This window comes from Acartia tonsa, chromosome 11, assembly GCF_053477335.1.
Source record: "Acartia tonsa isolate MP-2025a chromosome 11, ASM5347733v1, whole genome shotgun sequence".
Taxonomy (NCBI): domain Eukaryota; kingdom Metazoa; phylum Arthropoda; class Copepoda; order Calanoida; family Acartiidae; genus Acartia; species Acartia tonsa.
The window spans coordinates 27,005,124-27,020,100 of record NC_137270.1 but is presented as its reverse complement, the minus strand read 5'-3'; the positions used below and the strand labels follow the sequence as shown (position 1 = coordinate 27,020,100).

The window sequence follows — 14,977 nt, the reverse complement described above, 5'->3', positions numbered from 1 at the left end:
CGGGCAAACTTATATTTTTAGGTCTTTTTTTATGGAGATGATTTAACTAAAAACATTTACCTTGTTGTCCCAGGAATCATTATTCCAAGTCAGACGAATAGGGTCATTTATATCATACCAAAAAAATATGTTGTCAAGAAAGTTAAAGATCTGCTTGTTGAAAATGGACGTACGGAATTTATGGAAATTATAATAGAGATGCTACACTTTCTAATAAAAATCATACCTAACTACCACAGGAATCTCCATGCTAAGTTAAAAATAAAATTATAGATAAGATCTATCAGTTGTGCAAGGACCTATTCTAAATAGAAATAGAAAAGCTTCGCCTTTAAATACCTTGCTAACTTTATTTAGATGAAATTCAACGTTCGTTTCCTCAATTGTAAATACATAGCTAGTAAAAATATTTCCAGTCTGGCTTTGAAACCGATTAATATCCGCTGGATTAGAAATATGATACCAGACAATAGACATAAATATGACAAAATGAAAGACTTTTTTGATATTTAAACAATGCATAACACTATTTATATAAAACGAAACGTACGTAATTTTAATCAATTTGACTTTAACAACGCGTTTGACAAAGATTTGTATGTTAGAATTGTCCTATTGTTTTCAAACTTTACTTTATGATTCTTGTAGCATTAAGGTACACTTAATAAATCGTATTATAATAATATAAAATATTTTTTTAAAAATTTATATTAACCTTAATCTTAATTTAAAAGTTGTGATACCTAGGACAATAAAGTACTATGTTATAAGCAAAGCAACTCTTAAGTCAAGTTTTAATATTATGCGTATTCAATTGCTGAAACTCTAAGTTAGTATGTCCGACTTTTATAAATACACTTTTTTGCTGCTGCTGCTACGTAAGGCACATCAAATGTAAATGACATCATCCATCAAAGCAAAGCCATACAAAATTCCGTTCGAATGCGTTCAAAAATTCCCTAAATTCATGATACATTATTGTATTACTAGCGGCTTCGCCCCTAGCCTCTAGAGGTAATTTAAAAAAATTAAGTACCCCCACTACTTTCTGTTAAAAAAAAATTAAGTACCCCCACTAAGGTGACCCCACTACTTTCTATTTAAAAAAATGGGGGGGATTTATAATTTTTGGTTTTTGGGGGGGTTGTGGGTGTCCCACTTCCAAGAAAATAGCCTAAAACCACCACAGGACCAGTAGGTATATACCCTGAAGAGTAGAATCCGATCGGTTCTATGGTTACCGATATCTTAAGGGACGGACGAACGAACAGACAGACGGACGGACGGACAGACAGACATCGTTCTACTTTGTATTATAGATAGAGATGTTTCGCTATATTTATCTAATAGAAAATAGAATAGTTATTTATATAATTATATCTAAATGTTACAGAAATCATCATACCAAGATTAATTATTACTCACTGACGGCAATACCTTACCTAGACGTAGAAACCAATGTTCAAAGTTTTTAGGCAAATGAATAAAATAGCTAGTACGCAAGTACAGTATCAAAATTTCTTATCTGTCCATTTAAAGCATATATTATGAACTTAATTGTAGATATTCAAAGTTTTTATCACAACTACATCTAAATGATATGTAAGATAAAATAAATACATATTTATAAAAACTTTATTTATCAATCAAATCTCTGATACAAATTATTTATCGCATCGTATTATAGACAGCTTTCCGCGGACATTAAAATAGAAAATTATAAGATTAAAACAAGTTTTGTTAGCCACGAAAGGCCACGAAGGCCTGGGCTAACAAAACTGATTATTATTAGGATTTTTACTTTAGTATTTGTGGAAAATTGTCTGAAATGCGATGCTAAATATACATGATTTTTCAGTATGACTGAGAACCGGTTCTAATCCAGTGAATATCAATCGGTTTTCAAGGCATACTGGATAAATATTTACAACATTTATTCAAGATTTTTAAAAAGTTAAATTTTATGTTACTCTAAACTTATGCATTTATCATAAGTAGAAAACATAACCAATTTTCTTTCCAGTATGGCTTATAAACCGATTCATATCCGGTAGATAAGAACCGGTTCTCAGCCATACTGAAAAATTATGTATAGCATCGTAATTCAGACAATTTTGCAGAAATATTATAATAAAATCATAACATTAATACCATTTTTTAAAGTCCGGGCCTTAGGCCCCTCGGTGACGATAAAACTGGAATCAATCTTATGATTTATTTTTCCATTATCCGCGGAAAGCTGTCTATAATAATACGATGCGTAAAAAACTATTACCGACATTACAACAATGACAACTAATCAAATCTCTGTTAACAATAAATATGAAGATATTAAAAAATATAACAATCATAATTTTTTTTCAATCTTCTATTCATCAAAAATCTAAAATTATAAAAAAAATGCACGAAAAGTATAAAATAACAATAAATTGCATAGGTATAAAAAGTACTTTTGTAATGCAATTATAAAAAAGCAGTTTTAAATCCGAATATAAAAGTAAGAGGATCTATGTATGTCTGTAAGTGTGTTTGTGTCAAAGGAACTTCCTAGCCACTGAACCAATATGGTTCTCCTTTTCCAAGTGTCCTTGCAAGGTTTATAACTATTTTGGGGAGAGTTTAACCACCCTCCGAAGAGAAAACGCTCCAATTGAAGAGTAGATTTTAATCTTTTTAAAGCAATTTAACCTTCTTTCTTAAGTGTTAATCAGATTTATAAAATTTACCTGGTAGCGTTACAGACAGACAGACGAATAAAGTAAAGTATATAATTTAACATGTTGTAAGTTTGTGTCTTCCAGTAAAGCATTTTAAAGGTAGCTTTTATAAAACTTAAACGTAAATTGGAGTTTTGCTTATAGATATTCATCGCTTATATTATTGTACCTTGTTTTTTAGGAATCATTATTCCAAAAATCAGATGAATTGGATAATCATATCATATAAAAAAATGTTTTCCAAAAATTTAAAATCAGCATTTTTATATGAACGTACGAACATTCTTGTAACGATTATAGAGTTGCTACGCTTCCTAAATCGTTACCTAACCGTTAAGGGCGTACGGACCAACCCTAATAAAAGAAAAGATTATCTACTAAAAAAAAGATGAATACCTTTATTCTCCTTCAGCATGATATAAGCAACTCTGCTTTCTCCATTATATCCATCTAAATAAAACAAGGATGGTAACATCAATAAGAAACGAAGCACTAGAAATTAATTTACAAACAGACAAAATGAATTATAGAGAGGATATTCAGTTGATAAATAAGTAATAATTCTTAACCTTTCTTTTATACATGACCGACAAACTGACAGACAAAGTAAATTATACACTTGATGCTCATTGATACAGAGAAAATTTCAGCTATCTATCTTCAAAAGCAGCCGAGAAATTCGAATTTTTCCCATATCGTTACGGACGGACTGACGTACACACAAAATGAATTATAAATTAGCCTCTTTACCAATAAAATAAGTTTCATCTTTAATAAGAATGCTTATGATTGGCAAGATGACTTCAACTTTATTTTGGATCTAGTGAAGTTTACGGAAAAATGTTCCTGGTAACGATTATCTTCAGAACTATGAACTATAACGACTAAACGGAAGAACGAATAGTTTATGTCCGCACAAAATTTTAACCGACAAAGGAAGGCCTACTAATAATCTGGAATAGTCATTACTCGCATTTTTAAAAGTGAAGCTTTTCTATAATTCGGGTCGGTCCGTCCGTCCGTAACGAATAGCTTTTTTCGTTAATTTAGGCATGTTAGAATTGTCCTATCGATTTCAAACTTTGCATGGTGATTCATTTAGCGTAGCAACTCTATAATCATTACCAAAATGTCCGTACGTCCATTTTAAACATGTGGATTTTTTTACTTTTTTAACAACAAATTTTTATGTGATCTAATCATCCGATTGATCTGAATTTTGGTATATTGATTCCTGGGACAACAAAGTATAATGTTATAAGCGAAGCAACTCTATAAATAAGTCCTAAAAATGTAATATGTTTATAATATTATAATGTATCAAGCAGTTTTTCAACAAATTTACTTACAATTTTGCTTTCACTCTTATACATTTATATTCTGATTATTAAGTTCTGACACTATACAAGTGTTAATGTTCATTTGTCCTACCATTTCAGTGCTTCGCTTTTATGGATGTTGTCATCCTTGTTTCTTCTGTGAATTATAGGCCTTCTTATGCTTGTTAAAACAGTGTGCAGGCACAACACACACGTTCAGCCGTTTGGCAGCTAACAACTTTTAGAGTTCATAGATTTTTGATGAAAAACGTTACCAGGAACATTTTATCGTGAACTGCACTAGATCCATTTTTTTAGCAACTTGATATTTGATAACTTTGCATGCCAGTTAGATTTCACCACAAATTGTTATCTACAGAAGGGGTAATTTTGTTGATGTGGACCAAAACTTTTAGGATATTGGTTTTTTATTCGTTGGCTAAAAAAACTTTGGGGAATAATATCGCATTTTGATTGGTTGGTTCAAGAAGAAGAGTGTCCAAACGTTTCAACCACTTATTTTAATCTATAGAAGGTTTTCTTTTGTATATCATTGGTGGGGATGTACATCAATTTATCAGCCATTTTCTTATCACTTTAGATTCCTGATTTACATAGAATATCTATTTTGAATCAAACACTGAAGTAAAGTCAAGCAGTATAAACTTGATTTATTAAAAATTCTAACAAGATCTGAATCTTAAAATAAAAATCACCTTGAAGAGCTTGAATTAACATTCTGTAATTATTAAAAATATTTTCTTTAATATCACACATAAAGAAACAAGGATGACAACAAACATCCATGAAAACGAAGCCCCGAAACGGTAGGACAAACGAACATCAATATTTGTAGAGTGTCAGAGCTGATTAAGCAGAATATAAACTTAAAAGTCTAAACAGTTATTTTCGTTAAATTTTAGATATTTTTAGAAAATATTTCTCCTTGCTGTTGCCACGTAAACTTCATGCACCTGGTCGGTATACTTGGTACCTAGATAGATAGATTGGTATATTATTATTCATAGACATGAAGTCAAAAATATTTTAAAAGATAAAACAAGGATGACTAAATTAGACAAAATAATTAAGCAGAATATAAATTCTAAACAAAACTGAATGTAAATAATAAATATATCATAAGGCAAAATTTCATAATTTCATGACATACTTATTACTTACATTAAGAGGACTTTATTACAGAGATGAGTTAGATAATATTGTACTTTATTATCCAAGGAATCATTATTCCAAAAATCAAACAGATAGGATAATTATATCATACAAAAAATTGTAAAAATTAAAAATCAGAATTACGTACTGAATTTCTGGCAACAGAGTTACTACGCTTTAAATCTTACCTATTTAATTGTTACAATAATTATTATGCAAAGTAAATCAACAATAACAGCTATCCGATACAGACGGACAGACTGACCCAATTATAGAAAAGCTTCGCTTTTAAAATAAGACAAATGTTTGTCTTACAATAGGTACAATATTTAGCTTATAAAGTAAGCTAGCGTACTACGATAAGACCACAAAAGATAATATTTTTCAATTAAATGTAAAGGAAAACAAAGTTTTCATTACAATACAATTTTTATCAATCGATTCAATTATAAATCAAATTAAAAACATATTTTGAAAACTAAATAAATTTAATAACAGATTGCAATTAAATTTAATAAATTTGGTAGAAAAATAAAAATATTTTTGCAGGAATTTTATTTTAGATTATGTGAAAGATACCCAGTAGTCTTTAAACAAGGAAAAATAAAAAATCTTTACATTTAACTAAGTAAATAAACCTTTAAAAATGTTTATAAAATTCTTTTTATATATTCATATGTTCAGAATATGTATTGTACGAAAAAAGAGCCTGAATTTTACTGGCATCAGGAGATTTGACCAGAGATGAGACATTTTGGGGACTTTTGATTGGTTGGTTTATTAAGTTAAGTGTTGAAAGTTTCAACCACTTATTGTAATACACATATTTTGTAATGTACATAAATTTATCAGCTATTTTCTTATCCCTTTAGATCCTTTAGTTTTGACACATGAAATAAAATGTGACTTACCAAGTAGAGATCTGATCAGATGAAGAAAAGGCTGCTCAAAATGCTGAAAATATCAAAAAAAAAATATTTCAGAAAACAAAATATAATAAAAGATTTGTTTTAAAAAAGGTTTAGTATTTATCCTTCAAAGTTGATGATTGATTTATTCTTATATAAAGCAAATTTAAATTTTTCTCTTGGAAGGTTGGTGGTACCCTCCCTAAAAATAGTTCTTAGAACCTATGAGAATTTACTTTGTAAAGGTGAACCATACCAATATCCTTCAGTACCAACAGACAGATAGACATTCTATTACTTTTATATAAAGATAAAATTAACCATTTTTTATATTCATGGATTTCAATGATTTCAAAGTAGTTATTTATCACATCGTATTATAGACAGCTTTCCGCGGATATCAAAATGAAAAATTAAAAGATCAAAACCAGTTTTCCTAGCTCCGCGTGTCCGAAGGCCTGGTCTAACAAAACTGCTATTAATTTTATGATTTTGATTATCATATTCGTGGAGAATTGTCTGTAATTGGATGCTATCTATAATACAAAGTAGAACGATGTCTGTCTGTTTGTGTGTTTGTTTGTCTGTTTGTTTGTAACGAAGGATCTCGCTAACCGCTGAACCGATCGGGTTCTCCTTTACAGGGTAGCTTCTCATAGGTCCCGGGAAGGTTTATAACTATTTTCTTGGGGGGTGGGACACCCCAAACCCCCCCCCCCCCAAGAAATGAAAATAGAGGCTAGGGGCGAAGCCGCTAGTATATAATATTTCAGCATAGCTATAAAATGGTTCTAATCCATCGGATATTAATCGGTTTCGAAGCTATAATGGAAAGAATATACTACCTTGAAAAAATGAGGTTTGAATCCAGTGAATCTTCTGTGATATGCCCCTGTTTGTTTTAGCAGGGAAATTACCAACTCAAGTTGGTCAAAATTTCTTAGGGCTTCATCCACTCTGTTCATTACCTATATACATTTCAGGGATTTAAAGGGATAAGACGATGGTCGATAAATTGATGTAAATCCCCAATGATGATACACAAAATTACACTTTCTGTAGATAAAACTAAGTGAATGAAACTTTTGAACGCTTAAATTAATGATTAAACCAATCAAAATTCACTAAGGTTCAAAAAGTTGTTAAGCAAACGAATAAGTAAACGTTATTATAAAACTTTGGGGACTAGTTTTATAAACAGTCAATTGCCCTTGTTTCCTTGATGGTCATAGATATTCTATTTAAGTTAATGAATTAAAAAGATGATCACCTTAGCTCCATGTATCCTGAAGGCATCATTGACAATCTTATCTGATGGACACTTTATACCTAGATCATATGCAGAACGTCAGTCTTATCATTAGAGTAAAACAATAGAGGGGGATGGGTTTAAATAACTGTATGTCCCCAACCTGAGGACCCCGTGCCGACACAATACAATCTGTCCCGATTTTGTATTACTTTTGCGGAACATGATTGCAGTTACGTCATATTTTTCTTTCCCGAAAAAGGGAAGGGGGGAAGAAAATCTCTTCAAAAGAGATGGGGAAAACCCCATTTTCTCCCATCTCTTTTTTCTTCCCCCCTTCCCTTTTTTTCTTTCCCCCTTCCCTTTTTCGGGAAAGAAAAATATGACGTAACTGCAATCATGTTCCGCAAAAGTAATACAAAATCGGGACAGATTGTATTGTGTCCCTGTGCCGTCTTCTATTTGGGTCTTTGAAAATCAATCAAAAGCATCAGGAATATTACAGCCAAGTCATTACAAAAGAGCAGAAAGCAATTTGTAGCAGACAAAAAAGGTCCCCAACAAGGATAACCAGGTAGTTGTCTGGTTATTCATCTATATTTAAAGATTTATTGTCTTATCTAAATTCTATAATTTACAAATATATTTACAAACGTTATATGAATGAATATTGAATAATCCATAATTTGGATGCTAGATGAATTGCCAATAATGTTTTGGATGGATCAATGGATCATTAAATGTTTGCTAGATGAATTGCTAAATAAACAATCATATTAATGGAAGAATGGATGTATCAATTTATAAATCAATGGATTGATCAATTTTGGATTGAGAAGTGCATTTCTATTTGGGTCATAATTCAGTTACTTGATGGATTGATTGATTGATTAATAGAGGAATTATAGAAATTAGTTTTTGGTGAATTAGTAGATTGATCATCTTAATGGAGGCAACAATAAATTGATAATTAGGATTATTATACATAGATACAATGTTATGATTAAGATAAAAACTTTTTTTTACAATATAAATTTAAAATATAGAATTGTATAAATTTAGCATAAAACATACCACCTGTGTAATGACTTGCCAGTACAGGATTCAGTCTTGGAAATACATCATGCACCTCCCGATGGGACTTAAACATACTACAAATATAATAAGAAATTCAACATCTACCAAAATAATTATTTATTGCATCGTATTGTCGAAAGCTTTCTGCGGATGTCAAATGAAAAATTTTAGGATAAATACCACTTTTGTTAGCCCCTATGGGCTGAAGGCAATGGCTAATAAAACTAGTATTAATCTCTTGACTTTTTAAAAATTTCCGTGGAATATTGTCTGTAATACGATTTTTGAGTATGACCGAGAACCGGTTCTAATGCAGCGGATTCAAAGCCTTACTGGGAAAATGTATACTTACTCAACAAAGATTGTTAGACCATGGATTGTCATCTCATTACTAATTGTTCTCCACGATGTTCTAAGTAGAAACCTGAAAAAGATATATAGAATGATGGATATCCTCTAGATGCTCTAAGTAGGAACTTAAAAAAGATATATAGAATCATGGATATCCTCTAGATGCTCTAAGTAGAAACCTGAAAAAGATATATAGAATCATGGATATCCTCTAGATGTTCTAAGTAGGAACTTAAAAAAAATATACAGAATCATGGATATCCTCTAGATGCTCTAAGTAGGAACCTGAAAAAGATATATAGAATCATGGATATCCTCTAGATGCTCAAGTAGGAACCTGAAAAAGATATATATATAGAATCATGGATATCCTCTAGATGTTCTAAGTAGAAACCTGAAAAAGATATATAGAATCATGGATATCCTCTAGATGCTCTAAGTAGGAACCTGAAAAAGATATATAGAATCATGGATATCCTCTAGATGACCTTTATGTCTTTCATTGCACAACCTTTGTCTTGAAGTGCATGGTATTGAGTTTCACTGGTTGCGTGGCATTCCTGTCGCAAACCTGACATAAGGCACCTAGTAATAGTGTCTAACTTTTTATCTTTTTGACGTAACAAAAATCTATCTCTTTTTTAGGGGTTTCCTTTCCCACCTTTCCTCTCATCCTTCGATTTTTGTTACGTCACAAAGATAAAAAGTTAGACACTATTACTATGTTCCTGACATAGCATCAGTAGGAAGCATTTTTAACTTCTTGTCTTTAACAAAAAGCGGATGCGATAAATGTTTCAGCATATAGTGTTATGGACTAACACACAGACAAAGAACAGGCAAACACAGTGGATTATAGTGTAGCTTTTGCTACTAAACACATTGAAAAGTATTTCCAGCTTTAACCCTATAAATATCCACTTGATTAGAACCAGTTTACAGCCATACTGCAAAATCATGTGTAGAATCTTATTACATACAGTTTTCAATGAATATTAGAATAAAATGTTTTGTTAGCCTTTAACCTTTCGGGGCTAACAAAATTGGTCTTAATCTTAGTTTTTCATTTTAATATTCGCGGAAAGCTGTCTATAATTTGATGCTATAAATAACTACTAGCGGCTTCGCCCCTAGCCTCTAGGGACTTTGCCCCAAGAGGACATTTTAAAAAAAAATTAAGGCGAAATTCGTAAAAGGGCCAAGGAAATCTTTAGCAAATTCTTTTTAAAAAATGGTTGGGGGATTTTTTTGTTTTTTTTGGGGGGTCGGGGTGTCCCATCCCCCAAGAAAATAGCTTAAACCCTCCACAGGACCAGTAGGTATATACACTGAAGAGTAGAATCCGATCGGTTCAGTGGTTACCGAGATCTTAAGGGACAGACGGACAGACATCAAGCTAATTTGTATTATAGAATACTTACATTTGTCGTTTTGTAAGTCCAATTTTATCAATAATCTTCTCTCCATCATCATTCGTGCTGAACAAGAGGATTGAACAATTAACCATATAATATTATCTATGTCTGGCCGTAACAACATTTTGTGCAATTTCTTCTCAGAGTTTTGGCAAGTTTTTTCTTTTTTAACAATGTTTCCCTCAAAGTACCTATCTAGCACAGAAACCCACCCCCTCCCCCAGGGCTCTTTAAAAATAGAAAGAAAAACAGGAGGGTGGGGAGTTTCAACTAAATATTTATTATCCTGCGTGGCCTGATACCCTGACCCAACCTAACTTAACCTGACCTAAGTAAAACAAAAACTACCTCCCAATTTTTTTTCAAAATAAAGAGGGGGGCACCCTTCTAAGCTCTGGCAAACCAACAGTGCCACCTAAGTATGATAAGGTATTCGAGACTATGGATCATTTTATGTTTTGTTAAAAAAACTGAAGATAAAGTTGAGGTTAATTAATTAGCCCTTGTAGAAATACCATCTTTTCCAATTCTCCTGTCCCCGTCATCATGGCCACTAAGATAGATTTTAAACTTTATTGGTCAGTTCGTTCATCTAGTAGGAGGGCTGCCATAGGAAATTATATTTCTTAAGTCTTAACATATAAAAATTTGTGGGATGTAATTCATTTTCATGGGCGATTTTCTAGGTTGGTAGTAGTAAGGGTGTCCCATAAAGTAATGGTTAGCGCACTACGCTGTGGTTGGGAAAATCCGAGTTCAAGGCCCCTCATAGATATTGCACTTGGATGACAAATGCTGTTACAATTTGTCAGAAAATAATCACGCAACCTTCCCTGTGATGCCCTTAGGTTGTAAGGAGGAAAATCTGTAGAAAGTTAGGATCCTACCTATCAAGCAACTGTAATCGTGCTTTCCCTCGTCTATGCTCCACATTCATATGAGAGTGCCATTAATTAGGGTGGCTTAATATGGAATACCTGCCAAAACTCTAGGCCAGGGTGATGTAATAATTGAGAAGCTTCCACGAGAATTGCGGGTCAGCTTGTAATGTAACATAGCATACACTCAGCTGTGCGCGAAGCTTACCAATCTAGGATTGGTCAAAGGATTCTCACCTCCAATCTCCTCGTACATCTGAATCCTAACTTCAGAGAATCAAGGCTACATACATACACATACAGAGGTTGGTAGTACCTTCCCCTAAAATAGTTATAAACCTTCCTAGTATCCAAGAGAAGCTACATTGCAAAGGAAAGCGATATCGGTCCAGTGGTTAGCAAGATCCTTCGGAAAAAAACACACACTTAGACGGATTGACATTCTGTTACTTATATATGAGGATTATATCTATATTGTAAGACTATATAGAAATTTTTATAGAATTTTGCCCATTGTTAAATAATTTAATTTTAATAATTGTGCAAAACTTGCAACATAATTCAATAAAACAAAATAAAAAAAGTCTTTTATTTTGGTCAGTTTATAAAGTTTGTTTCCTTAATTTCGGAAAATTTGTATTTTTTTAATCACAAACATCCAAGCGGTAGGGGTAATACTCCTCCCAAATCAATAAAACCCAACATAAATTGTTCCTTTGGGCCCCTTTTTCAAAGCCCTTTCAAATAAGGACTTTATGGACATTTCATACAAAATTAGGATATAACCCTACCCACTCATTGTTCAATCATACTCCCTTTGATTTTTAAAAGCGAAGCTTTTCTATAATTAGGGTCGGTAAGTCCGTCCGTCAGTCAGTCCGTAACCGATAGCTTTTTCGTTAATTTAGGCATGTTAGAATTTTTCTATCGATTTCAAACTTTGCATGATGATTACTGTAGTAGATAGGTGCGAGTTAGAAAGCGAAGCAACTCTATAATCGTTGCCAGAATGTCCGTACGTCAATTTTAAATATGTTGTTTTTTTACTTTTTTAACAACAATTTTTTATGTGATAAAATCATCCGATTGATCTGATTTTTGGATTACTGATTCCAATCACAATAACTTAATAAGGTACAATATTATGAGCGCAGCATCTCTATAATCAAGTCCTAACAATGTCAGTATGTCCTTAAACAGAATTCTGCATTCAAGAAATTTTGCAACAAGTTTACGTATAATTTTGTCAAAACTTACATATTCTCATTTTTTATATTCAGTTCTGACACTCACAGGAGTTAATGTTTGTCTTTCATGCAGTTTCAGAGCTTCGCTTTTATGGATGTTGTCATCCTTGTTTTACCACTCACACCTATTAATTCGTTATTTTCAGCGAAGCTACTCTATAAATTGAAATGTAGATAGATAGATAGATAGATAGATAGATAGATAGATAGATAGATAAATAGATAGATAGATAGATAGATAGATAGATAGATAGATAGATAGATAGATAGATAGATAGATAGATAGATAGATAGATAGATAGATAGATAAATAGATAGGATAGATAGATAGATAGATAGATAGATAGATAGATAGATAGATAGATAGATAGATAGATAGATAGATAGATAGATAGATTGATAGATAGATAGATAGATAGATAGATAGATAGATAGATAGATAGATAGATAGATAGATAGATAGATAGATAGATAGATAGATAGATAGATAGATAGATAGATAGATAGATAGATAGATAGATAGATAGATAGATAGATAGATAGATAGATAGATAGATAGATAGATAGATAGATAGATAGATAGAAAGATAGATAGATAGATAGATAGATAGATAGATAGATAGATAGATAGACAGACATATAGATAAATAGATAGATAGATAGATAGATAGATAGATAGATAGATAGATATATAGATAGATAGATAGATAGATAGATAGATAGATAGATAGATAGATAGATAGATAGATAGATAGATAGATAGATAGATAGATATATAGATAGATAGATAGATAGATAAGATAGATAAGATAGATAGATAGATAGATAGATAGATAGATAGATAGATAGATAGATAGATAGATAGATAGATAGATAGATAGATAGATAGATAGATAGATAGATAGATATATAGATAGATAGATAGATGGATAGATAGATAGATAGATAGATAGATAGATAGATAGATAGATAGATAGATAGATAGATAGATAGATAGATAGATAGATAGATAGATAGATAGATAGATAGATAGATAGATAGATAGATAGATATATAGATAGATAGATAGATAGATAGATAGATATATAGATAAGATAGATAGATAGATAGATAGATAGATAGATAGATAGATAGATAGATAGATAGATAGATAGATAGATAAATAGATAGATAGATAGATAGATAGATAGATAGATAGATAGATAGATAGATAGATAGATAGATAGATAGATAGATAGATAGACAGACATATAGATAGATAGATAGATAGATAGATAGATAGATAGATAGATAGATAGATAGATAGATAGATAGATAGACAGACATATAGATAGATAGATAGATAGATAGATAGATAGATAGATAGATAGATAGATAGATAGATAGATAGATAGATAGATAGATAGATAGATAGATAGATAGATAGATAGATAGATAGATAGATAGATAGATAGATAGATAGATAGATAGATAGATAGATAGATAGATAGATAGATAGATAGATAGATAGATAGATAGATAGATAGATAGATAGATAGATAGATAGATAGATAGATAGATAGATAGATAGATAGATAGATAGATAGACAGACATATAGATAGATAGATATATGGATAGATACCTTGTCAAAGCCAGCCGTCTTCCTGAGAGACAAAACTCTTTGCTTATAACTCCACAACCCATTTCTAACAACTAATTATTAAACACAAGTAAAGATTTTTGTTTTAACTTGAAGCTCTTTATAGTGCCTGTATAAAAGGGGATAAATTTTTATACAGGCACTATAAAGTATTATAATTGTTTTAGGCCATTTTTTAAATCTTCGAATTCAGAGCCCTAATCCAAGGGGCGCTTCCACTAGTTTATAAAAAGCTAAACTCTAGATAAATATTAAAAAAAGATGACAACATTCATAAAAGCGAATCTCAACAAATCAGTTTATATTTGTTTAAAACAAAACTCACATAAAGTTAAAATTCATATTATTAATTATTTTCATAAATATGTTAAAAACAGACGACATTCTAATCTTTAAATATCAATCAAAGTTTTAATTTTAAAATTAGTTTAAATTTCATTATTGCTAAACTAAGAATTATTGTTATATCTTATACATGTTTTACCTAAATCTGATTTTCAAATCAGGTTACATTTAGCATCTGAAAAGAAATGTAACAAGGATGACAACATCTATAAAAGCAAAGATTTGAAACAGGAGGACAAACGACTATTAACACTTGTAGAGTTTCAGAACTGAATAAGCAGAATATAAATGTATAATTCTAAACAAAATTTGCAAATTTGTAGGTAAATTAGAATATTGTTTAAGGACATACTAATATTTTTAGGACTTGATTATAGAAATTCTTTGATATAACATTGTACCTTTTGTAATAGGAATCAGTATCTAAAAGTTAATATGAATAGGATTTTTATATCTACCAAACATTTGTTGTCAAAAAAAAAACAAAAAACATATTTTAAAGGGACGTACGGACTATCTGATAACTATGATAGAGTCGCTACGCTTATTATACGATTATTAAATGCTTTTATACAGTCAAAATGTTACACAGTGGGATCTTTTGAAAAAAATCGGGGCATCCAAAAAATTTAAAATCGACTTTTATCTATCATAGGAA

The 14,977-nt window shown here is 31.0% G+C and overlaps 1 protein-coding gene across 3 annotated transcripts; it reads right to left on the bottom strand.

Moving 5' to 3' along the window:
* Positions 1 to 1,619: 1,619 nt before the first annotated feature.
* LOC145331425 (neuroglobin-like) lies at positions 1,620 to 14,496 on the bottom strand. Of its 3 annotated transcripts, none has more exons than XM_080176059.1 (13): positions 14,459 to 14,496; positions 13,957 to 14,027; positions 10,714 to 10,762; positions 10,216 to 10,274; positions 8,796 to 8,867; positions 8,441 to 8,517; positions 7,388 to 7,446; positions 6,963 to 7,085; positions 6,121 to 6,163; positions 4,984 to 5,030; positions 4,753 to 4,777; positions 3,114 to 3,167; positions 1,620 to 2,383 (listed from the first exon to the last, which is right to left on the bottom strand). In XM_080176059.1, exons 2-13 carry the CDS (start codon positions 14,016 to 14,018, stop codon positions 2,376 to 2,378), a joined length of 678 nt encoding a protein of 225 aa, XP_080032185.1. In that variant the 5' UTR covers positions 14,019 to 14,027; positions 14,459 to 14,496; the 3' UTR covers positions 1,620 to 2,375. The 3 variants fall into 3 exon arrangements, with proteins under 3 accessions (XP_080032185.1, XP_080032187.1, XP_080032188.1); XM_080176061.1 differs by having other exon boundaries at positions 8,444 to 8,517; XM_080176062.1 differs by lacking the exon at positions 10,714 to 10,762 and having other exon boundaries at positions 10,216 to 10,272; positions 14,459 to 14,487.
* Positions 14,497 to 14,977: the final 481 nt, after the last annotated feature.